The 27,100-nt window shown below is 36.1% G+C and overlaps 1 protein-coding gene across 1 annotated transcript in view; it reads left to right on the top strand.

Moving 5' to 3' along the window:
- Nucleotides 1-27,100, top strand: part of FER (FER tyrosine kinase) — a 174,134-nt gene that overhangs the window by 112,972 nt on the left and 34,062 nt on the right. Inside the window, exons 14-17 of the mRNA XM_074165781.1 lie at nucleotides 2,370-2,426; nucleotides 5,039-5,154; nucleotides 6,697-6,791; nucleotides 21,962-22,085. Of these exons, the coding sequence (XP_074021882.1) occupies nucleotides 2,370-2,426; nucleotides 5,039-5,154; nucleotides 6,697-6,791; nucleotides 21,962-22,085 (392 nt within the window). The remainder of the gene's footprint in view (nucleotides 1-2,369; nucleotides 2,427-5,038; nucleotides 5,155-6,696; nucleotides 6,792-21,961; nucleotides 22,086-27,100) is intronic.

Genomic DNA, 27,100 nt, shown 5'->3' on the forward strand with positions numbered 1-27,100 from the left:
TAAAAAGAAAAGTACAGATAGTGATTAATGTGCTGATACAGTAATAACAAATCCTTCAACAGATCATTTGATTCCAGTTTATGGTGCCATTTTTTTTAATTAGTCCTCTGAAGGATTATGCATCAGATTTTTTCTTCATAAACAAGCCTTTGAAATGCCACGTTGTCAATATTTTCAAAAAGTCATTCACTGAAGTACTGAATCCTTGGAATTAAGTGATAAAAATACATTAAATTTTGATTCTATAATGTTTTGGCTTTTACAGTTCTTATTTCAACGTTAAAAAACATGTTAATACCCCAGGTAGTAATTTTTGTGAGTTTTTTCTTTACAGCTTTCTTTGCAAATTGTTTTCTTAAACTTGAGTTTTAATAGTAAAGAAAAGGGTGCAGTTTGATGGCATTTCCTATGTGGTTGTAGTTTAACAGCTTCTGAATGAGGCATCCAATCAGCAAAAAATATCTAGAAAATCTTCAGTGATTATTATATGAAATAAATGGTGGTTATTGAGAATTTCCTTGCAAGTCTCCCAGTGCCCCACCCAGGGAAGAGGAATAGCAAAGCATGGATCCCATCACACATTTTGGTGGTGTGGTGCAGGAATTCACATGATGGGGCTGACAGGAGTTGCATGCTGGAAGTTTGGGTGAAGGGAGGCATTCAGAAAGTCTAGAATGTGCACTGAGCACAGCTTACAGGAGCAATGGTCTGTGTGATTTTGTGACGTTATATTAAGGCAAAAAAAAGCGTAGAAATCACAATAGCAATGAACTCCCCTTACACCTTTTTTTATTTTTTTCACTGCTGAATTCATGTCAGTCAAAAATTGTGGAGGATGGTAGTGAGTAGCTACTTTACCCACAAGGTGCACTGTGCAGCATCATTCTTCTGTACTCCTTTCATTCTTTTAGTTACTCAGAACTTCTCCGGATCACCTGCTGAATGGTTTTCTCCTTGCAAAAAGAGGGAGACATAAGTCAATACAAGCCTCCATCTTCCTTAGGAGCAGACTTTACTGTTGTGTAGGTCAAAGGAAACAGTACTGATTGCCCATGTGGCCCAAAGAAGTTGTGGCTGCTCCATCCCTGGAAGTGTTCAAGGTTAGGTTGGATGAAGCTTTTAGCAAGCTGATCTAGTGGAAGATACCCCTGCAGGAGAGATGGCAGGAGAGTTACGATCATTAAATGTCGCTTCCAACCCAAGCCATTCTGTGATTCTGTGGTCTATTTACATACAGGTTTTTCTCTGTCTTTGAATCACAGGAGCATTTAGGTTGGAAAGGTTCTTGAAATTCTGTAGTCCAACCCTCCTACTCAGGCAGGTTCAACTACTGTGGGTTTCCCAGGACTGTGTCCAGTTGGGTTTTGAATGTCTCCACAGACTCCATTTCAGAACGACTCTGAAATTTCTCTAGATAACCTGTTCCGGGTATCTGACAACCCTCACACTAAAAATGTGTTTCCTCATGTTCAGAACAAATTTCCTGTTTTCTAATTTGTGCCCATTTCTTCTTTTCCTGTCACTGAGCACAGTTGGCATGTTTGTTTAGATGTTTCCGTTTTTCATTAGTGATAAAGAATGCTTAGGACCTTACCACTAACATGAGGAGCAGTAGTAGTGTTTGTGAGGTGATAAGTAGATGCAGTGTTAATAGAGAAATAAAATAGAAAAATAGTAAATATGAGATAGACTTAAAGTATCCTACTCTAACATTTTAGCTAAGTATTTATTAAATACATCTGTGTAGCAAGAAGTTTATAGTTGTTTTTTATATGTCTTTGGACTGTTGCATAGTCTTTTCAGTGACGGTCATCAACACTAAACAGATATTGTAACTGGCATTTGTTATGTTGTCTTTTCAAGTAGTTGCCTGTAATACTTCAAACTACCACAGAAGGCTTAAGGGATGCGAATATGTCTTGTTAATAAGTAGAAGAATCAGTTATTTTCCATGTGCACTGAGAAGAAAAATGATTTTTTGACCTAACAATATGTTATTTCTTGTACTAAAAGGAATTTTTCTTACCTGATTTTGACTCCAATAATTCTTAAAAACAGGGTGCTAGATATAATTTCCAGAGCTTGCGTGAAAATTTGCATAATGGTCTATCTACATACATACTGTCATATGGTAGGCTTAATCTTCTGATAGAAATTTGCTATATGGTATATTTCAATATTTTACTATATAGCAAGTTTTCTAATCTCTGTTTTGTAAACACTTAGATGTAAAACTCCCTGGCATGTTTTTGATTGAGTCGTCTGAATATAATGCTCCTTTAGCTCAATTTCTACTGAAATACATCTTACAGAAACTTTACCTTACATATTTACGCAGAAAGAATTCTTCTTTCTTTTTCTTTCAATAGGATAAGAAATGGGTTCTCAATCATGAAGATGTCACACTGGGAGAATTACTGGGCAAAGTAAGTTGTCAAGTGAGCTAAATAACATTTAAACAAGTATATGTTAATCATTAAGCCTATACATTTCCTGTTTGCCTTATCTTTTAAATTACTGCTGTATGCAATTTTTATAACAATTCTTTTACTTTAACACACAAGACAGCATTGGGCTTTAAATAAATGTAAATCATATTTACTGGTAAATGATCTAATGTGTGTGCTGAAAGTGTTTAGGTAGCATACATATTTTTGCCTTTTGGAAGGCTTTCAAGCTAACTAGATTTCTGTAAAGCATGATGTGTCTGTTTAACTTCCTGTAGTCTTACAAAAAATATTGCAAAATGTAAAGACATATAAACAAAAAAAATTTTGCTTATGTATTTATATATAAAATTTAGGTATTTATGTATAAAATTTGATACAATAAGGTGATTAAATTGATATTTGTTAAAACAAATATTTGTTACTTTTGTATGATTTGTTGACTGTTATGTCACAATCGTACGTGTATTAAATTCATTCTTGTACAGTGTAGTTTATATTGAAAGTTCTGCTTAGGAGCTATAGGTCTTTAAAATCTGGTAAGGCCTGTACCTTGCTTACATTTTTAGCACCTTTGCACCTACAAAGACAGTTGCGAGTGCCACTCTGGACACAATGTACTGAAAGTTTTCCTGAAAAACAGGCTTAAATGAGGAGGAGATGAGTGAAAGCAGTAATTGCTTTCTTACTACAGTGCACACTAAAATAATTGATAAACTGTTCAAGAAATGTGAGAATTAAATGCTGTCAGATAGTTATGTTACCCAGGATAAAATCTCTTCGGCAGCATAAGATGACATAGAGTATTTTCTGCCTGTAGACAGAGCTGTGTCTCCATAAAGTACAGGTACTGTGACAGCTTCACATTCTTAAACAGAATAGTATCAAGGGAGAAAAATAAAGATGTTTCAGGCATTCAAAAAGCTTTCTCTTGTTAAAAATTAAATATGAATTAGTTTTGATGAGTAAAGACAGTTAAAGCAATCTGAAAATTGATTTATGTAGTAAACTGAATTTATATGTACATTGCATGGGTTTTGGCACATTTTTAGCATTCCATAAAGACAACCCAGTATTTAAAGGTGATTGTAGAAGGATATGTTCTTTAAAAAATACAGAATAGGATAAAAACTTTCTTGGAACACCGTATAAAACTATTATGCGTCTATCTCTAAAAAGTCATAGTCAAACTAGAAAAGATAAGAATGACAGGACCATCAGCATCCATATGAGAAAATGTTAAAAAAACTACAGCTGTTCACTATGGAAGTGAGAAATCTAAGGGTGTATAAAATCTTGAGTGGCCTGGAAAAGATGAGGAGGGAATTCATGAAAGCTTAATGCATAAGAGCATGCAAATTTTAGAAAAGACAAAGATTTTCCTTCACCTCTGGAGTGGTCTCTTTATTTCCTTGATATTAATTCTATAATACCCCACAAAATGAAAGGTATATGAAAGGTACATGTTATATTAAAAATCATATATACTCTGCATCAAAAGATGCATAGTGAGCAGGTCGAGGGATGTGATTCTGCCCCTCTATTTGCTTTTGTGATACCCCGCCTGGAGTACTGCGTTCAGCTTTGGAGTCTCAGCATAAGAAGGATGTGGACCTGTTGGAGCGGTTCCAGAGAAGGGCTATGAAGATGACCAGAGGGCTGGAGCACCTCTCCTTTGAGGACAAGCTTGAGAGAGTTGGAGTTGTTCAGCCTGGAGAAGAGAAGGCTCTGGGGACACCTTATTGCAGCATTCCAGCACTTAAAGGGGGCCTACAAGAAACCTGGAGGGGGACTTTTTACAAGGGCATGTTATGATAGGACAAGGGGTAATGGCTTCAAACTGGGAGGGTGGATTTAGATTAGATATCAGGAAGAAATTCTTTACTGTGAGGGTGGTGAGGCACTGGAACAGGTTGCCCAGAGAAGTTGTGGATGTCTCATCCCTGGAAGTGTTCAAGGCCAGGCTGGATAGGGCTTTGAGCCCTGCTCAAAGTGGGAGGTGGATCATGTCACTTTCTCAGGGCTGACATGACAATACATTTTTTTGCAGAGGTTTTAATTTATGATCAAAATTAATAGTGCTTTCATTTTTCTTATTTTGTGGGGTTTTCTTTCTCCTATATATGAGAATGTTTATGTTATTTTGATGTTTTTTTCCTAGTTTCACAGAACATCTTTTGGTCTGTTAGAGACTGCAAGTTAAAAACTATTGGTAAAATACAATAGTGTGAAAATGAAACAGTGCAGGAATGAGAATAAGAAAAGAAATACAGCTAACAGTATCTGTTGACATTAGAGGTTACTAAGAGGTTTTATGAGAAAATTATAATTACACAATTAATGTATTTTTTTCTCTTTCCAGCAAGGTCAAAGTAGAATTCATATGCTGTGTCCACATAATAGGTGTACTATATTTGTGTGATCTGTGTGAACTGCATTGTGTTAGGGGCAGATGGTGGAAGAAAACCTCATTTGGCTTCATAAACATATTTCAAAGTTCCATACCAGTTACATTAGCTGTTTGCATTATTTTTCTTGAGATTTGTGAAGATTTTGCTTACTTAGAATAATTTTTTTTTTCCTGATTTCAGGGTAATTTTGGTGAGGTATATAAGGGAACATTAAAGGATAAAACTCCTGTTGCTGTAAAAACTTGTAAAGAAGATCTTCCTCAGGAACTGAAAATAAAATTTCTGTCAGAAGCCAGGTAGGTTCTCTAAATTTAATTGAAATATATACTTGTTGTGGGGTTTTATTCAAGTTTTATGACGGGATGGATTTATGAAATCTGACCTTCAGAGAAATTCAAAGAAGCAGCACTCAAAACTTTTTCCTTTTTTAACATGTGAATGCAGTAGTGTCTGCGCTTGCTGAAACTACCTCTTTGGCAAAGCAAGCTATGCCTTTAAAACACAATTCTGTTGTTGTAAGTGCTTCCATTTAGAACTTCTTTTGAGATGTGCCAGGAGGACTGAGATAAGAAGACTGGAAGATGTTGTTAATTTAAATGAGGTTATACCAGTCCTACCTTACATGCATGACTAATAGTGCTGATCAAATGAGGGTAGGTTACTATATAGATCCCATTTAGTAATTTTCTCTTTGTAAGACCAGTAGAGATATTTTATGCTGTGTCATACAGCATGTGATTGCATAATTATTTTTCAAATGACAATCATGCCACAATATGCTAAGTAATCTGAATATAGGCTAATGTAGATAGCTAGGTTCTGAAGCCTCAGGGTAGAGGGGCATATTGACATAATTTCACAATTGTTTAAATTAACTTGCTCCCTCTTCCAATGAATCTTCCTATGTTTTCATTTTTACTCCCAAATTGGTATGATCAATATGAAAAAGTGAAAGATACTATCTACATTTAGAGAATGAAGATCAGCCACCATATCTATTGAATAATTTTGAAGAGCTTGTAACTTGGCAACTGCAGAGATGTTTCATTTGTTAAGCAGCCTGCCACCTATGGAGCAGTGTTAGTCTGAAATAAAAATGACGTGTTATTTCTCACTAAATATGTACGTATGAGGTAGGTTAGTATTTTACTCATGATCCTAGAAGAAAAGGGAAAAAGAGGAGGTGCTTTAAGTCAGCAGATAGTAGGAGAAACATTTCAGTTACAAGGTCTCTGCAGAATTCTTCCTTGCCCTTCATTTCACCTATAAATCATAGCACGCTGGTTTAGGCTGCAAATGTTCTATTAAAGTATTGTGTAAGAAGGTGTAAATGTGGGGTTTTTTAATTCCCCAAATTAAAATTGCTGTCCTTATATTCTTCTAAAACTTATTGTATTAATTAATCTCTTAAAGTAAAATTGGAATGAGCACGCATTTCAAAAGTGCAGCAGGGAAGTATAGAGGCATGCTGTTTATGATTTTTTGATGTAGCTCTGCTTCTGGTCCACCACTGAAATGCTATTTAATTAAAAGAGTTCTTGAGAAACTGCAAACCTCTCAGGCCATTTTTCAGTTATATAGACAAACGTTATGCAGACAAATGGTAAAATTACAATAAGAATAATACAGTGTTCAGTCTTGTTTTATTAGTGAATCAGTATGCCCTCCATTTCAAACAGACTGATTATCTGTTACATTGATTTTTTTTTTCTTTATGATGACAGTGATGGCATCTTCCATTAAAAGAACATTAAGTGTTTAAGATATGTTTCTGTAACATTTAATCAGTTTGTACAATAAAGTTTATTAATATAATAAACTTACTTTGTGTTTTGCAGAATACTCAAACAGTATGATCATCCTAATATTGTAAAACTTATAGGAGTTTGCACACAACGACAGCCTATTTATATTGTTATGGAACTTGTTCCAGGTAATTTTTTCCCCCTTTTTTCACCATATTTTCATAGGTATTATTTCCATTATGTAAAATGTATTGTTTTCAGTTTCTCTTTATCTGCATTCTTATGACTGATCTCAAAAGTAACCAGTGTTGCAAATCTTTGGAAATACTAGGTTGTACTAGCTTTGGAGTGGAGTGAGCTCCACAAATTTGTTGTGAGTTTTTCTGTAGCCGTTCAAGATAATGGAATTCGCTGAAAGGTATTTCAGTTCTGTCTTCATTTTCCTCCTGACAAGACGTTACGTGGTACTTCCCTTAACAATAGAGATATATAGTGAATGTTAAGGTGCTTGTATTCAAAGAAACTTTATGCCTGGGTAATGTTTCAATTTTAATAACTCAGATTTGGGTCATCTTTGGTAATAGAAGAATTTTTTTTTTTTACCAAAATATATTGTTCAGTTTATGGGTTGCTCTTGATTTTTTTGGAATCTTGAGTTTATGTTATTCAACAATGGCTGGAGAGAATTTAAAATTGGGCAGTTTTACCTCTTTGTTGATTTTCTCAGCAGCTGGAAAATGTGTGGGTTTGGTGGCCTTTAGTACTGCTTAATATGCAACACTGTATTTGTTTTATATATCACTGAATTGGTCTTCAAAATTATACCGCAAGCTGTTTTAAGAACCGTTTCATTCATGAGGACTTAGATTGTTTATTATTTTTGAGTACTGGCTTTAGTACAAGAGCACTGATGAAATCTTTGACCTATTGGAATTTTCTGCCTTTATTTGATTAGAGTATATTACATTATTATATTTGTACATGTGATTAACTTTATTAAAATGGAAGCTAAAAGCAGTGTCCTCGGTTTTAAGGCATTCTTTAGTAATCAGCTTCTCCAGACATCTCTGAAGACAAAAATAAATCCCAATCTTTTAACACCTTTCTCATTCTGGTTCAAAGTTTTCAGAGCCTAAGACAAATTTTTGAAACGTACTAATCCAATTCGAGGAGGAATTAGTTGAGGACCTTACTCATGCCTGTTTTGCAGTCCAAGTCTATACAAAAATTCTTCTGTCTTTGAATTTGCAAGAAACTTAATAATTCTCCTGCTGTTTTGCTGGCCTGTCAGTCCTCTGGCTAGCTTCTGTGCTTTCTTGCCTTCACAAACACTTCACTGTGTTCAAGTCATCACACTTTCCCATATTCTTTTACACTTTGGCTGGCACACCATGAGAGTGACCAAATTGTCTAGAAATGATAAGGATGCCAACTCTGAAGATGTTGGCAGAGGAAGGACAAAACACTTACTTAGATCAGTTCAGAGAAGCAATGATTCTGATGTTACTTGTTTTCTGTTTTCTAATGGGAAGTTTGGATGAGTGTGCCTAAAATAACAATTATTAGTGCTCTGATTTGGTATTTAGTGCTGCCCTTTAGAATCATAGAATCATAGAATCATAGAATGGCTAGAGTTGGAAAGGACCTTAAAGATCATCTAGTTCCAACCCCCCTGCCATGGGCAGGGACACCTCCCACTAGAGCAGGTTGCTCAAAGCCCCATCCAGCCTGGCCTTGAACACTTCCAGGGATGGGGCATCCACAACTTCCCTGGGCAACCTGTTCCAGTGCCTCACCACCCTCACTGTAAAGAATTTCTTCCTTATAACTAATCTAAATCTCTTCTCTTCCAATTTAAAAACATTGCCCCATTCTTTGAAGAACAGAATAGTGGTAGGCTTGTTGACTTACACTTAGCACTTAACTTTCTCAGTATCTGCTTTTGTCTGTGCGTTTGTCTTAAATATGTTTACACTTGAAGGTTTTTAAGCAGTTTAACTCTGACATTCTTCTTAATAACTAAAAATGGCATGTTTTAGCTTAGAATTGCATTCTGTAAATGTATGGCTGAGAAGGGAGCTAATTAATAAATGTCAGACAGTTTTTTCCCTGAGGAAAAAATTAAAAACATCTCCATAAAATGTGGAATTTCTCCTGTGTTTTCTGAGTTCTGTTTAGTGCACTTTTTCTACTGTTTTTATATCCCATATACATGTAGGCTATACACGTACTATCTCTTTTGAGGCTGCTATGGTGTGGCTCAGTAGCAGCTAATTCTGCTTTTCATTCCAGATTCAGATTTCAATTCAGATTCTTAATTTGTTCAGGTTTTAAAAATGTATTTTGAAACTTAGCACTTTGTCTAAAGAGGTGCTCCTCTTTTAGTGATTCTGTCATAAACTGTCTCTGCAAAGAAATCTTTTTCCTTTGATGCAAATGTAAATGGGATTAAAAACTATGCATCTGGATAAAGCCGTCATTGAAAACAATAGAGAAGGAGGCAAATGCATATTTAGGCATCTGTGCATCCATTTTTACATGCAGAAATAACCCAGATGTTGCCAACAGATAACAGAGAAATAAAGCAAGTTGTCAAAGACAATTATCCTTTGTAGGTAGATCCCTTTTCTTGGTGTGTGTGTTAACGTAACAACTGACGTGTCCTAAAGTAAGGATCACATTGATAAAGAAATTTCAAGATGAGTGATGTGGCAAAGATTAACTGAAATAGTAAATAAGGTAGCGGCGCATGTTGCAGGTACATAGCCAAAGTGAAAAGGTAGATGAGAAATTATATATGTTAATGAAAAAGAACCATCGCTTACTATTCACTTACTTGCTGTTGGTCATCCTAATTTCGCTGTCTGTGTCCACCCAGTGTCAATCCAGATTACTCCAGAGAGACTTTGTTATCTTTTTTGCAATCTACAACCTGTTAAGAAATGAGGATAATACCTTAATGTAATGCATATGTATATAGTATAAATTCTCTCTAAGGGTTGCATGTGTGGAAAGAATACATCCTATCTCCCCGCCATTGGCTGTGATGTTAGGTACCAGGTCTCTTCTCAGTCTTGTCCTGCAGGTCTTTCTGAAGGAATCACTACAGGCAGGAAGGGGGGGAACATCCTGTAAGCAGAATGTGGCATCTTTTTCTACCGTTGGTTGGGATGAGGTTACTCTAGTCCTTCTAGGTTCTCAGACAACATCTGATGAAAAAAACAGTCCTTTAAATTGAGAAAGGAGAAGACCTGAAAAGACAGAGCTTGTGGGGCTTTTTTGTTACTTTAACCATATTTTTATGATGGTACTGTTAATGATAACATGGACTTAGGATGCTTTATGCACTAGATTGAAAACACAGGAGTAAGAATCTTAATGTTTTTTAAAAATTAAGCTACACATGATTCTTATATCAAGTTAAAAGACTCCAGTAAACTGTTGAAAGACAGTTTCTTCTGAGGACTCAGAGATCATAACAAATATTTTAACAAAGATGTGTTTTACAGTTGTCTAATAAAATATGACCAATGACCATGACAAGATAAGCTTATTTCTTACATTTTAAAGAACATATAAAGGGCAACATGCATTTGAATATAGGAAAAAAAGCTATTGGAATATTTTTTTAAGAGTTCTGCTGTTTTTCAGATAAGCAGCTGGTACTATTGCCCAAGTAAATATATATAATAAATACTTTCTCTGAATGAAGAAAAACATATTCTGCCAACTGTTTTTTCATTCTTTGTGACACACATACCACAGGTAAAAATCTCAGTAAGTTGTGGTGGCTACCTACTAATAAGAAACCCCCAATTAGTATTTTTAAAAATATTATTTGGGAGGTACATGCTTCTATTTTGTGTAGAACAGTATTTATTTATTGTATAATTTAGATTTATTATTGCTTTCTAAAACTTATTCTTCAAATTGATAAAAAAATAATGTTCAGCACAAATCCAAAACATAGTTCCATACCAGCTACTGTGAAGAAAATTAACTCTATCCCAGTGAAATCCAGAACAGTGTTAAAACATTTTGTTAATGGAGAACTTCTCATAGACATTTCCTCTTCTTGTTTGGTACTTATGGCTCTTTCTGTGTACCAACTGTAGTTACCAGTTTGAAAATATTAAGACTGTTAAAAAGAGAAGAAACTTGGTTTTATATGCTGATTTTTTGCATGTAGTTTGTGTTCCTAATAAAAGTTGGATTTATCTCTTTTGCTGTCCACTTACCTTTACTCATATTTTCTGATTTCTGGCTTCTACTCCTCACACTCTATGAGGACTCTTAATTTAGGATGGGCCTGAACAGTGTGTGCGCGTATGCCTTCTGCACTCATGTGGTGTGTCAGATGTGCTGGTTTCTAGATAGACTCAAGTAATCTCAGCTCCCTGGGCACGTGGTGTGATGTCTTTAAGCCAGAGAGCACATGGTGTGAGATCCAGAATCAGTGTAATTTCTTGTAGAGTTCTCTGCACAGCAAGCCACACCATCTAATTTGTGGAGCATTTGCTGGTCATCTGCATAGCATATGCACAGTATGTGGGATGCATTCAGTCAAGGGATGTTTTAATAGTAAGCTGTTACTCAGATAAGGAGCTTCTAAACTTGGTTTATGACCCCAAGCATTAGCTTTCAGGAATACCTGGAGAGAATGCAGTAGGTAAAGTCTCCCTACTGATTCTCAGTAGCCTCCGGTGAGGCTACTGAACAGAGAAAACCAGTATTTGACTACTGCCAGTTTCTTCTTCTGTCTCCATTGCCCGAGAGCAGATTTTCAGATGCTGTGTTAGCACATAGCTAATTAGAACTCCATGCCAAAAAGGCATGTTTTATTTTACAATGCAGTGAAATAAATCTTACTGTAATTGCAATATCACGCAGTGAATTTTAAATCCTGCATTGAAGTAGAAATTATTCAGATCAGCTCCAGCAAAAGCAGAGTACAACTTTTAAATTGATATATACTGCCCAAGATTTTCATACCTTTCAAAAATTCTGCTGAGAAAAATTAGACTATTGGAACCTGCTAGTATTATGAATATGATCATACAGCTTGCTTTAAGTTATTCTCATTGTAGTAGTATTCCTTTTTTTTCTTGCTACTTTATAATGAAATGTTGGCTAAGATGGTTTGATAAGGTTTGTTGCAAAGGTGGTATTTGGTGGAGTTTTTTTCTGATCTGATCTAAAAATATGAATGCTGCATTATTTCATAACTTAATACAGTAACTTTTTAATAATCTGTTGTGATACATTTTAAGTACTCAATTTATCCTAAGAAAGATAGAAGAACTTAAAGTGAGAATTGATAATGTATTTTGGGAAAAGAAACCCCATATGTTGAGAATTGCCAAATGCTTGATGTTAGTATAGAGCCGTGAGTTTTTTATAGTCATCTGGACTTGACTAACCTGACTGAAAAGTAATGTAGTAAAGGTGGGATACTAGTCTTAAAATTGTTCAGTGAGGGTTGCTGCATATTTGAGACTGTGAATGCAGGCTGTAGCATTCAACACAGAAGTTTTCTAACATAGTAAAGCCTTCGTCAGGGATGGTTTTGAATATGAGGAACAGCAGAACTTTGTGTAAAAGTATGGCTTATAGTACTGTGAGAAAGCATGTTAAGTTTTCTGTGATGCCACATAATCTAAAAAAATGAGCTTTTTATTCATATTTTCCAGGTTAATTTATTCATTTTTTTTTGCTCTGTGCCTCTTTTCCCAGTGGTTTTTTGTGGGTTTCTTTGTGCTTTATTCTGCGTTGTTGACCTTAAAACTGAAGAAAGGGAAGTAATTATGAGGAGCTGCTTTGGTATTCAGAACAGGAAAAGAACAATTTGCCAGCATCTCTTAAGGCTGCACAGGGCATAAGGAGTTTTCATAACAGCTCATCTTTAGCAAATTTAGATGATGATCAGAGAGACTGCCTGGAATACTGCTAACATTATCTGTAAGCTGGCCAGAGTCCAGACTGATAACGTGAGACAAATGGATGCTGGATTTTCATGGGATGTAGAGAAGATTAACAGGAAAATGCTAAAGAGATTGACAAAACCTGCTTCCTGTTCTTTTCTCCTTTCAGAGTGAACTCAGCATCTTTTCATGGAAAAAGACCAGAAAAGAAGAAACTAGAATACCTTTCTCTTTTACCCTTCCTCACTATTATCTTCCTGATCCAAACTTCTCTCTTAGTGATCATGGATCTTATTATGATATTTCTGCTTTGAGAATAAGGGATTTTAATTCACTGAAACACTCAGGATCACTTAGCTGTGTTTTCATCTGCTCTTAATTTATTATGCAATCTCCCATGCAATCAAAAACAAATTGCAGGAGTACCTGTAAACTTCAAATGTTTTTTCTCTTCCTAGGTTTAGGGAAAAAGAAATCAAAATCAGATGAAATCTGTAAGATGCAGAAAGCAATCCCAAGCCACAAAATTCTTTCTTCTCCTTCTTTATATTCATTTCAATTTACTTGAAAGGGGAACTTATTTAAAGGTAGGAACTTTGCATGTTCATGAACTATGTGTTTGAGAGTGGGGCATTTTGAAGATAGATGTAACTGCATCCTGTGGTGCAGTTACCACTTCACATAATTATTTCAACAGTTTATCTTGTGGAACCTTGAAAAGTGCCTCTGTGCCTCCAGCAAAAAAGTCTGCACGGGTTGTCACGATAAGCACCGTCATCATGCCTGCACCAGCTCTCTCTGGAAGGTTTTGTCTAATTGACAGTAGATGCAAACATCTTTATACGTTCCAACAATGTAGTAGAAGGAAGCCTGTAGTCACATTTTTGTGACCTACTCCTTTTAGCTGTTGGACTGTTTGATCACAAGCTGATAGCCTACTTTCTGTTTCAGGTTTCTGTATATTTAAACATTTTTATAATCAACATAGTTAAAATTACATCTCCAGAAATAATTTGAAATATTTTTTTTCCTAAGTCAGGCACTCAAAAATAGGCAATTCAAGAGCCTGGCTTGTCTGTTGAGTCTTAATTTAGCTTCCTCTAGCTTATATATTATGATAATATATTATGAGTATATTATATATTATGGTATTGTGAAAACTAGATCTCCTTTCTGTAGCAGATCCTTATCTCAAACAGTTCTGAACAGTTTTCCAGGAGTTGTTGCTCATCTCCAAATCCATTCTGTGGCCATAGGACTTACTTAGTCTATTCTATTAGTGATCTGCACTGAGTGCGATTCCCACATCCCCTCCCCAGTGGGCATTTCTGGACATCTTTTACTCTAATACTAAATGCACTGTAAACATTTTCCTGGAATACTAGTGTGCATTCCTGATACTACCATAGAATTCCTATTTGATAATGGATAAAATGGTTGCAAAAAACCAACCTCCTACTTAACTCGACACAGAGTTTGTGTTCCTTGTTTTATTGAGGCTCATGCTAACATACATTAGAGTAGATTTGCTGGAAACAGGTTGAGCTATGCTTGTACATATGAACAGCTACGAAAACATCCAGTAATCTAATAGTATAGGAAGGCTTCTGAATTGGGTTTTAACTATATATGTCCAGCTTGTATCTAGACATGTAACTGGCTTTCAAGGTGGAGTTCAGCAAGGTTGTAACATCCATCTTTGCAACTGGATAAGGGAACCTGTTCAGATTTGTACTGAATCATTTGGGATGCAAATTGCCTATGCCATTGATGCAGAAACAATTCAGAGGTGACAGGTTTTATTAGCTTAGGTGCAGCACTGCTTGATTTCAGCTACACTGGCTCCCAAGCACGTTCAAAAGAGCATAGCCATTTCTGTAGTGCCTGTAACAGGATCTGATAACCCATTCTTAACCCAAGCTCTGATGTTACCGCTGTTGATGCTGTCCTACCTGCGGTTGGCTTTGGTCCAGCTTGACTTACTCACTCCATCTCTTCTGAAATTAAAGTGACACTATTGCTACTTTCTGTAGTTACAGCACTTATTACTTCTACAGGGTGTGTTAGGTCAGAAGCATTTGTAAATAAAGCCCAGTATTCTGCCTGACCTCCCAGGCCCTCTTTTTGGCCTTTGTTGGAAAAGAGGGCTCCACGGCACAAAGTGGAGTAATACCTACAGATCCCTTATAGCTGGTGGTGAGGTGGAGCTGGTACAACCTACTAAATATTAACTGACTTCTGTGGAATTACTCTTACTTTCTGTAAGTTGGGATACGTCAGTATATAGCACCAAATCACAGCTGACTCCATGTATTTCTGCTGTTAGTTGCGCTGAAACCAACAACCCCATTTATAACCAAAGCATCAGCACTGAGACTAAGGAATGTTTAATTTATTTGTTGATAGGATGTACAATATCCATATTATCTGAGCTTTTCTGCTATGTTAATTATTATCTTGAATGAAGGAGAACTGACACTAGGAGTAGCTGAAGTACATGTAAGCTATGGCTTACCTGATCCTGAGGTTAGCCCTGCTGTCTCTGTGGTGTAGCTGATTTCATACACAGGCCCAGAATGCTGATCAATGCTGAAAAAAATGTTAACTTTTAGTTTCACTTCATGTGATTCAGCTGCTGTGTTTTCTACTTTGTATGGGGCGTTTTGGTTTTTTTCCTGCTTCTGGAGGCAGTGAGATCTCTATAGAAATTACTCAGGATTTTTTCCAATTGCTTCTCTTTAGAGATCCCTTAAAACTTTATTAAAAGTTTTGCATGATCTGCCCCATTGGTTGTATTGTTCATCGTTAGTAGCTGACTTTTGACAGCAAGTTTCAGATCTGTGTTCTGTCTTGCAATCAAATCCTGAATCTTTGTGCTGCCAAAAATCAACGCAACAAAAAAAAGAAGGTCAATCAAATTCCAGATGAACTCAAACTAGAGATAAGGTGCGAATTCCTTACAGTGATAGTGACTGTCTGGCTTTGTTTTCCATTCAAGTTGTCTTTTTTTGTCTAGTCAAATTAGTTACGTGGCTCAATACCCAGCTATTGCCATCTTCTGTCTACCATACAGTTTCTCTTCACATACATATGACCCCTCTCTGCTTCTCTCTTTTACTTTATCCTTTCCTCTTGCACTCTGCTGATCTTCCAGCTTCCATTTTTCTTTGTCTTTACTTCTCTGCAGCCTGCCGTGCTTCTGCCCCTGCCACCTCCTGTCTTGAGGACACACCCTACCATTGATTCCTTCTCTCCAAGGAAGGAATGCATGTCCAGCTTCGCTCTCGTCCCCCCACCTCTCTTGTAGTACACACATACACGCACACATACAGATCCCATTTCTTCCTCCTCTCTTCTCTTCTTTTAAGTTCACATGTGCCTCTGCCTTCGTATTTGCTGCATGGTTTCCAGCTGTGAGGATATTAAGAGAAGAGAGGGAACAGTGAGATTCCTCTGTTGGAGTGTACGTGGTGGTGGTGAAAAAATTCATTTCGTCTCAGAGCTTCTCTATTTGATAAACAATACCAAAGCCCAGCTAACATTTGAGGCTAGACTTTGTTTTTTATATTTTCAAATATTTTAGGTTGTAATGATATATATTCTGTATTAAGATTGTATGAGAATAAATCAGCAAGTAGATGAAACTAGAAGATCTGTTTGAAAACTGAATGAAAACAAATAAACATAAAAATCAGCAAAGTGTTTCGGTAACTGCAAGAACTTATGTATGCTTCTTATTTGTTTAGTTTTATTTGTTGGTATTCCTTCACATTATTATTTTTGCTTTACCTAGAAAAACTTTTAAGTATAAATATCTATTATTTAATGTGTCTGCATTTAAAAAATGTTCACTTTTTTTCTTTAGATTAAAAGAACCCTGTTCTTCCTGTAAATTGTTTCACGTGGGCTATCACAACTTTCTAATCCAGAATCCTTTTCAAGGCTAGTGATTATTAGTTTTTAAGCATAGTCTAATTATAGGAATTAATGAAACAAAACTTGAGGGGGAAGATGATCTTTCTTCTAGTTAATTTCTGAAGTAGGTTGTATCTACCCGCCCATCATTGTATACCCTCATAGACACAATACCAAAACATAGAGTCCAGGTAGTCTAGGCAGGATTATTTTGTGCAGCACAGAGGACAAGGGATGCTGGCTATTGATGTCTTGTTATGATTTCTGGTTTCTTCGTGATAGATGATGACCAACTTGGTTTTGAACAGGCTTTTTATGCCATTTGGGAATAAGTAGTTAATGTGGTAGGATCATTGCCTTCATGGTCTAGTTTATTGGATCCACCTTAAATCTAAGGCAAGGTTGCTGACCATATTCAATATTTTCCTCATTTTGAAGGTCGTATGTCTATAGGCTGTCATCCCATTAAAGGAAGTCAAATAGCATATATAATGTGTTGTAACCTTTTTCTCATCTTCATTTTATTGTACTGTTGTTGTTCGTGCTAATGAGTCATCTCCATTGTGGTCTCATCATACGTCTTCTACTAAAAAGTCATCCGCATTGCAGTTCTGGTGCAAGCAACATCTTCTCTGTGTTTACCTGTTTGTTGCTACTAATTATATCCTTGGCTTTCAATGCACGGCATTAACTCTTGTTTTTTTCTTTCATCTTTTGTTTTCACATACATGCATTTCCACTCATACTTCATTACTACCATTGTTAATACTGCTATGGCAAAACTTTGCATGATTATAGCAACTTTTATTTGCTTTGCTTAACAGGAAAAATGAAGTTTTAACTGGATTTCACAATAGTACTCTGTAGGCAATTGAAAAACCTCGGGTTTATTTTGAGTTTCTGTTACTACTTATGTAAAATTAAAAAAAAGAAAGTGAAAGCACTGCTTTACACACAGGTGATCCATTAGATGAAAAGTGAAGGCACAGTATTTTAAGGAAAATGAGTGCTTCAGCATTTCTAAACCCTTAAATTTTTAATAGTTTGTCAAATAGATGCTTTCTTACTTAAAAAATTCTCTCATAGAAGTACTACAGATGCATGTTTACTATTTTATACTCATAGATTTAAGTAGCTGTGTTTGGGTTTGTTTTATTGATACTGTATATGAGATGAAGATAAAGATATCAATCCAATCAATTCAGTTAGTCTGAATGTTTTTAGACTAACTTGATGTTAGTCAAAAGACTGATAATATGAATCCTCAAATTATAAATACTTACACATGCAGATAAGGGTAATTTCAATAATATTATAATAGCATATAAAGCAATTACAGATATTGAATCATGGAGCCCTTCTGTATTAGGTATCATTAAGTGGTATGGCCAGAAACATGCAGCATCTGCATGATTAAAGTGTGTATAAAAATGTAAGAATTAAGTGGACTGTTTAATCAAACTGCTACTTAACAAGGCTGTTTAATAAAGGAAATTCTCACACTTTATTAAAACGTGTAAATATTAATATATATAATTTTATATAATTCTTAGTAGTTGCTTTTATGTTAACAGATTTATTATTATCTGTATAATCATTTATAACATTATTAAAATGTTGTGATACTATATGGATATAGTATATAAATAATATATGTCTATATATCTAGTTGTAAATAAGTGGGAGATTTCCCACCAGAATTTTCAAAACTATATTTTAATTACGTTCAGTGTCAATAGTGGTTGTCAGAATAATGCCAAGAGTGCCTAGATCAAGTAGGCAGGTACTATTTGGGGCACCAACTCAGGAGAACACTGATGTACTCATTGTTGACTTTAAATGCCATTAAACTCAGAGATTGCCATAATTTAATATTTTAGAAACTGATTTAACGTATTTCATTACTGTTTCTTGTATTTTGATTTCTTCACATAGATCACAGATAGGGATGTTTTTTCTCTTGCAAAACATTACTTACTTCTGTGTGTGCCATTAAGTGAGCTGTTATATTGCCATAAAATACTACTTAATGTACAGCATAAAGGTTATGCTATAAAGTATGGCTAACACTAGGAGATGCTGATATGTGGTATTTTCACTCTCTTAAAATTTCTGCATATAGTGAGAAGTAGTTCACATTCACAGTGAAATACATGAAAGGCTGTTTTCAGGAATCCAATTACAGCAGGCCGCTCTCATGGTGCTTCTGCTTATGTAGTACATTTTGTCATCTACTTAGTAAAATAATTCTATTGTATTAGGCAGACACTCCAGTACTGTTACTTATCCTCCGGTAAACCCAAACCAGGCAGTCGATTTCTGCTTGGTGATAATACTATAATGGTCTAATTATTTTTGTAGTACTTAGAGTGGTTGGAGCAAGCCTCATTTCCTGGTAGTGTTGTGTGCCATTAACTGGAATAACAGGTAGCTGTATAGAATACAATGGAAATTCCACATACAAGAGAAAGCATTACTTACTATTATATAGTCATCTAGTTTTGTTTCAGTTGTTTCATAGTCTAATTGGTCTGTTCATTTAATTTTTATCAACAGCTATTATATTGGAGATAATGCTCTGACACTATGTGCTGCAAATAGTGAATTAGGGCTTTTTATATTTGAACTTGTTTTAAGAAGCACATAAAGATATTACGTAGCCACAATTCTATGCTGAGAGGTTTGTAGTCATAGCCTCTTAACTCAGCTTTGAAGGTGTTCATGTGGATACTTTACTGTAAATATGAGTTGGATCATTGGCTGCAGTAGACAGTAGAAATCAGGATTTACTAGGAAGAGTAATTCTGCTAGTTAAAGAACAGCCACTTGAGCCTACATTGATATTAAGAGGATGAGGATAACCAGATTTAACCTAAAATGGTGTATCTTGTACGGAATGAGATGTATAACCCTTTGCTCTTTTATTTTGTCTGCAACTAACAGTGCTTTCAAATCAATATTGAATAGAGTATTTAAAAGACATTTTTGTCATCTCTGTGCAAGGGCAGATACAAGAAAACAGAACGCTAGTGAAAACATACATACCTTTGCTGACTTTTTTCACTATTGAGACTGTGGGGCAGGTTAAGATAATTTTATTAAAAGTATATTTTGATGATAGGCATATTTTAATGGATATGGTTAGCTTTTCTTTTGATACCTTGTTGTCTTTAGTAGCTTGTTTCTTGAGAACAGGGTTTTTACTGTTGACTGGGGAGAGCAGTAATTTATTTGTACAAAGAGTTTATACTAATTGTGAGGAATATGAATTTAGACTCACACTGATGTTGCTATAACACTTTCTATAAATAGACTTTACTTACTTAGGACTTGTTCATTTATTTTTAGTATGGCTGTGTGAGAAGGCGTCTTTTATTTTTTTGTGTATCAAACTGAGCTTGTCTGTCTTTTCAGTTCTTCCTGCAGTAAGTTGTTAGAAATTCTGTCTTCAACATTGGTTGATTGAGGGTAGGGTTTTTTTAGGATGTCCTTATGTGTTTTTTTCGGTGATCTTCCTTGATTTCCTGTTCTCATTCAAGTTGTCAAGATTGGAAGACTTTCTCATTTGGAAAGGCATATAATCATACTTACGAATTAAAAGATGATTCCTATGTACAGAGCGGTGAATTCTCAGTATATAAACAACATAATTTTCATCAGCTTATTTCTATGTGTTGGAGGGGGGAATTTCTTAAAAATTATTGTTAACTGTCTGCTGTAACCAAAATAATTTTGTTTACATGTATAAGAAATGACACATACTTCAGTGCAGGGTTTATCATCTTTCTCTCTGGCAATACCTACTTTTTACCAGTTATCAGACTTATGTCAGTAAACTCTCAGATTAAAGGAAAGGTGATTGTTACCCAGTCCAGTTTGCAACAGTGTTCTGTTCTTTTAAGACTTCGTTAGAATTCAAAATTCAATATCCCAAGATTCACCCCGTCAGACTTTGGAGACGTAATGTGTGCAACTATCTTTTGTAAGACAATGGCTATTTCAAATTGGCTTTAGAGTAAAGGGCATCCAGTCAGCTCTTGATTTTCCATCTGTGTGTTACCCAGCCTGGGACCAAAGTACATCATGGGCTCCATACGTGCCAGCAGGACTATTGGTGTACTCAGGATGCAATATTTGCTTGCTTGTCTGAGGGTTCTTGTTGGCCCAATATGAGAGCATTTGCTGTGTTATAAATGAGAAAGATTACTCACCTTTGCTTTTATCCTTGCATTTTAACAATGTGTTCCGGCAGTCTAATTTTAAATAAGTAAATGATCTGTAGTTTTGGATTATGTGGATTCCACAAACCCTTTGTTAGTCTTAGAAATTGAAAATAGACTTTATATGCTTTAAATAGACTATGTTTTGCTGTTATGTGCACTGCTTTTTAAAAATTGCTAAAAATTTGTCACTAAAGAAAGAATGCATCAGATAATGTTGCTCACCTATTTAACTGGAATCAGAGTATTAAGAAAATTGGAGGTCAGGAACTACCGATGTACCCCAGGGGCCAATACTGAGTCCAATACTGTTTCACTTCTTCATTAATGAGCAGGATGATGGGGCAGAGCGTGCCCTTAGCAAGTTTGCTGATGCTGGGAGGAGGGACTGATACACCGGAGTGTCATGCTGCCATCCAGAGGGACCTGGACAGGGAGAAATGGGCAGAAGGAACCTCACACAGTTCAACAAGGGGAAGTGCAAAGTCCTGCACCTGGGGAGGAACAACCCCAGGCATCAGTAGAGGCCTGGGAACTTCCTGCATGCAAAGCAGCTTGAAAGAAAAGGACCTGGGGATCTTGGGGGACACCAAGTTGAACATGTACCAACAATGTGCCCTTGCAACAAAGGCGGCTAATGCTATGCTGGGCTACATTAGAAGTGTTGCCAGCAGATTGAGGGAGGTGACCCTTCCCCTCTACTCAGCACTGGTGAGGCCACACCTGGAGTAGTGTGTCCAGTTCTGGGCTCCCCGGTACAAGAGAGACATGGGCATACTGGAGAGTCGATCAACACGCCCGTGGCCTTTCTAGCCACTCTTCCCCAAGCCTGTAGCAGTTCATGGGGTTGTTGTGACCTGGGTGGAGGACCTGGCACTTGGCCTTGTTGAACCTCATCCCATTGGCCTTGGCCTATCGATCCAGCCTGTCCAGATTCCCCTGTAGAGCCTTCCTACCCTCAAGTAGACCAACACTCCCACCCAACTTGGTGTCATCTACAAACTTACTGAAGGTGCACTTGATCGTTGATAAAGGTCATTGATAAAGGTATTAAACAGAACTGGCCCCAATATTGAGCCCTGGGGAACACCACTGTGACTGTCTGCCAACTGGATTTAACTCCATTCACCACAACTCTTTAGGGCTGGCCCTCCAGCCAGTTTTTTACCCAGCGCAGAGTAACCTGTCCAACCCACAAGCAGCAATTTTCTCCAGGAGAATGCTGTGGGAAACAGCATCCTATCTGTGGGAAAAAGGTACTCTATTTGTCGTGTCTCACTGTCCCTCTGTCTTTTTTTCTAGGAGGTGATTTCCTGTCCTTTTTAAGAAAAAAGAAGGATGAGCTAAAAACCAAACAGTTGGTGAAATTTTCATTAGATGCTGCTTCTGGTATGGCATATCTTGAATCTAAAAATTGTATACATAGGTAAGGAAGATTTTATTTTTCACTATTGTAATTTTGATTATTGGATATGCTAGCTGTTTAAGTGTATATGGTGCTTATTACCAACAGGAGTGATCTCTACAATTTAAGAAGAAAAGACTACACTTTCTTTTTCTGAAAAGAGCTCATTATTATTGCCTGTTTAATTCAAAGCTGTTCTGTTTATTTGGGTAAAAATAAGTGCTACGTTATTTGATCTGTATATTTTCTTGCTATTAATATAAGTTAGTAATGATTTTTCACCATAATAATTTACATTATAAGGAGCATAATTCATAGTGACAATGAATCATGGCAAAAAGCAATCTGTCCTGTCTGAAATTTACAGGTACTTGCATGGCCAACAAAGAAGTTAAGTTACATTTAAAGTGTGTTTCAGAAAAATTTACTGGTTTCTCAGATAATAAAGGGAGAAAAACTTGAGTACTTCATATTAAAATATCAATTACCTGGACTGCTTCCTCTAAAATATGGAAGGTTATCAGGCATTATGCTCTTGGGGTACCTTATTTCTGTTCCTACCATTCCTTTTTGTTGTTTCTTCTACAGTTTCTTGGTCATGGAGCTGCTTATACTGAGCTTGTATGAAAGGGAGTGTACTTAATTTCCACCTGTTTTTCTCTCAGTATCACAGTAATACCCTGCTACAATGATATGTCTGAAATATGAGACATAAACATTAGGACACTTCTGCAAGATCATCATATATGATGATACATATATGAAAAAAACCTAACTCACTATATTCCTTTGGGAAAATCTCAGAAAAGTATTGTAAGCACCATGGGGAAAAATAGGATTAAGGTCCCAGCATTCTGTCATGGTAGAATGTGTTTCAGCCTGCTTCTGTTTGCCAGGAAAATAATGGCATAAAAATCAGAGATGATAATAGCATTAGTGGTTTACACTAGTCTCATAAATGCTCTAGTCCTTAATAATTTCTGTAACTGTCAGATCAGTGTTAAATCAGAAGTGCCTGTCTAGAACTCCTGTGTTCTTAGAAGATAAAACCAAGGGGAAAAGTAATAGCTGAATAATTAAAATTTATTAGAACTGTATTGTGTAGTGTCTTAGTTGGTAATTGCAATTACTGAAAAAGAGTACAGTATTTATTCATTAAATGGTAGTCTGATACCCGCAAAATAGAAGTAATTTTAGAAACAATTATTTTTGGAGAAGTGCTGTTCCTACCTCCTGCTCCTTTTTTGTTTGGTTTTTTTTTTAAAACTCTGGAAAAAGGGTATCCCTGCTCATGGGCGTGGATTAGTAGTGTTCTAATTGCGATAGATGACAATGTGGCTTTAGCGTATCTCAAAGACGCACTGGCAGTTAGCAGTGAATAGGAACAGCTATTCTTAAGGTGTGTTTACAAAGCTAAGAGTGATTCAGAGAATATATTTCAGAGGCAAGATATACATAGCAATGTCTTACTATACGAAGATTTCATTGTTTTCAGTTAGAAAGCTGAATACAAATGTGTTGTATAGATCTCAAGACAGAAAGAAGAGCTCTCATCTAATATGTTTTGTTAGTGCCATAGACTTGCCAATGGACATAGCCTGCATTACACATGCTACATGTAGAGGAAAAGTTCTTTTTCCTAGTTTACTCTTTTACTTTCAAAATTTTCACAAAATTTGTATATTATTATCACAGATTGTCACAGGAGGTTATCAGAGAACTGAAAAACTTCTTACTCTTAGGAAACATGCAGGTTAATAAGTAAAAATATCTGTTTCCAGTATTATTTTATCAATCTTATTTTCTGGGATATTTAAGAGTATTTTTGGTTGTATGTGGTTGGCCATAATATGTGCTTATTATATTTATGAGCTAATTCTTCTGAATTCCATAGGTAAACATGAAAATTTCTGAATCAGGACAACAATTGATCAAGTTTAGTGATTTCAGCAGTAGAGGAACTTCTGGGTGGGGGTTTTTTGAGTTACTAATACTGGTTAATTGGTAAATATTTCCTCTAGGAAAGTAGCTCATGAAGTTTTAAAATGTGTTTTACCAAAGGCCAAAATGCATTTTAGTAGGACTAGCATTCATAAAATTTTTCTAGGTCTGTTCCCTGTTTGAGGAGTTTGAGCATTTATCCAGGGTTTCTGGGCACCCCAGGGGATATGTTTGTCTAGAAACTCTTTGTGCCACAGAAGCTCAGAGCCATCTGTTGCTTGCTGTGTACTTTGAACCTATTTCACAGTAGTGGGTGCAACACTCTTGGTGCTGTGCTGCAAATACACTCAACAAGGGAATGACAGGCTGGCAGGGAAAAGTCAAACTGTCTAGTGCTTTGTGAGCAAGCTCTTAGGTGGTCAGGACTTAGAATCCCACTGGAGTTTCAGCTCCTCCTTGCCTGGGGACTATGTGACTGCCTGGTCTATACAAGGAATTTGGGAGCCTTTGTTCTCTCCATTTTAGGTTAGGTAAGACAAATTAGTCATGAGTAAATGTAATGTCAAGAGCACATAGATTAGAATGGAACAATTTAATTCATAGCAGAAACATTTAACACTATGTAAAAAAAATACTAATTTTTTCTGAAAGAACAATAAACTTGTTCCTTTTTTCAAGAAACTTCACCAACTGAAAGTGATTCTCAGGTAAAAAGAGGTAAGAAGAATAACTAGAGAGAAAATGGACTAAGCAGAATTTTTTTTATTTTGTTTGGACTTCTAAAAGTCCATACACTTTGATTACTATTACTTGAGAAGGATCAGTATTAGAAATACTTTCTATTGTGTAGGTTACAGAAAAACAAAATTGTTTTGCTTCATGCTGATGTTTTTCTCCAGTATTCTGTTTGTTGTTTTAAAGATTTGTTGATTTAAAGATTTGTTTTAAAGATTTGTTCAGAAACCTCAAATTCTTTTTTTGGTAGTTTAAGTGACCATAATTTAGCACTACGTGCATTTGACTTGCTGTTAATGTGAAATTAAAGGCTGCTCAGCTGTTTAATAAAATTTTTTTTAATGCTGCTTCTTAGTTGTAGCTGCAGTAGCTATACTTAGCCTTTATATTTTAAAATTCTACCTAAATCTTGTTTTCTGAAGCTGCTATTTGAGTCATACTTTAGCTTAACTTTTCAGTAATGGGGCCAGTGCAACAACTAATCTGCTCTTTGTTTTCCATTTTTGGATGTGCTATGGTGTTTCAGTAGGTGCAAATACAAAGTTAAAATTTGTGAGACTTAGAATGCTTAATGCATGTGAGTGATTATTTGATCTGCGTTTTCATCTCCTCTAACGTCCTTTGCTCTCTCTTTGTTCTGTTTAAAGAGCAGATATGAGTGGGCTTAAAAGGAAAAAAAAAAGATGCATGAAAAGAAGTTATTAAAAGAAATAAAAAGAGTGGTTGAACATATACAGAAGAGTGTAGTCATTTCATCTCCATTTAATTAACATGAGGTTGAAGAATTGTTTCTTGCTTTTCATTTTCACCATATGCTATTGTTTAGATAGTTCCATTTTTTCTGTTAATTAGAAACACAGGATAAGGATGGAGATGTGATAATTTCAGTTGGTTCAATAAGCATTTATGAGTGGTCTTCTCTTCCAGTATTTGATTTGGATGTGATAAATGCATTTGTCCATAATTTATTTTTAGTTTCCAAACCAATTCTGTGGGAGTATAGGAGAGAAGCTGCAACTACTTGATTTAGAGAATTTAGGCATAAACTACCTATTTCTATTATTTTCTCTCTCTTTACCACCATCATTTTGTAATGAAAATAACTCAAATTATTGTAGAACACAATTGGAAAAAGTTTTTAATATTGAGAGAAGGAATTATGTGTAGGATTTCCTCTGTTTTTATCATTTGATGGTCAGTACAACCTTTCAAAATCACAGAGACAAGTAGGTCTTGAAAATATTTCTGTGTGCAAAATTGTGTTGTAGCTTTATCTACAAGTAATACATACATAATTCTAATTGAAACCAGCAGAAATACTTTGCTTTTTTTCAGTTAGCTATGGTGCTCCTTGATAGTGTTCTGCACACAGTTTCACTGCTTTACTTGAGAAGTAGATTGATTTTTACCTTGTTTAAGAGCTTTAACAAATACATTAAGAACCAGCTTATATTTTAATAATTTAATGTCAACCTCGTGAGGTTCAACAATGCAAAGTGCAGGGTCCTGCACCTGCACTGGGGCAATGCCCTGTATCAGTACAGGCTGGGGAATGAAGGGTTTGGGAGCAGCCCAGCTGAGAAGGACTTGGGGATACTGCTGGATGAACAGCGGGACATGAGCCGACAATGTGTGCTCACAGCCCAGAAGGCCAGCTGTATCCTGGGCTGCATTGAAAGTGTGGCCAGTGGGTCAAAGGAGGTAATTCTGTCCCTCTACTCCACTCTGGTGAGACCCCACCTGGAGTACTGCGTTCAGCGTTGGAGCATAGGAAAGATATGAACCTGTTGGAGCAGGCCCAGAGGAGGGCCACATAAACGATCAGAGCACCGGAGCACTTCTGCTGTGAGGACAGGCTGTATGTGTGTGTATATATATATATATATATATGTAAGTATATATGCTGTTCAGACTAGAGAAGGGAAGGCTATGGGGAGACCTTACTGTGGCCTTTCACTGTATAAAGGGGGCTTTTAAGAAGGACAGACAAAGACTTTTTTACCTGTAGTTACAGATAGCAACAGGACAAGGATTTTTAAACTGAAAGAGGTTTATATTGAACATAAGGAAGAAATTTTTTACAGTGAGGGTGGTGACATCCTGGAACAGGTTGCCAGGGAAAGTAGTGGATACTCTGTCATTGGAAGTGTTCCAGGTGAGGTTGGACAGGGCTTTGAGAACCTGATATTGTGAAAGATGTCCCTGCCCATGGCAGTGGGTTTGGACTGGATGATTCTTGACAGCCCCTTCCAACCCAAACCATTCTGTTCTTAAGAAAATTTGAAGATGCATTGTTAGGAGAGAGCTATAATGAAGGTTAGAATCTTAGAAGTGATCAATAAATAAATATTCCCAATGTC

The sequence above is a fragment of the Numenius arquata genome, chromosome Z (assembly GCF_964106895.1).
Source record: "Numenius arquata chromosome Z, bNumArq3.hap1.1, whole genome shotgun sequence".
Lineage (NCBI taxonomy): Eukaryota > Metazoa > Chordata > Aves > Charadriiformes > Scolopacidae > Numenius > Numenius arquata.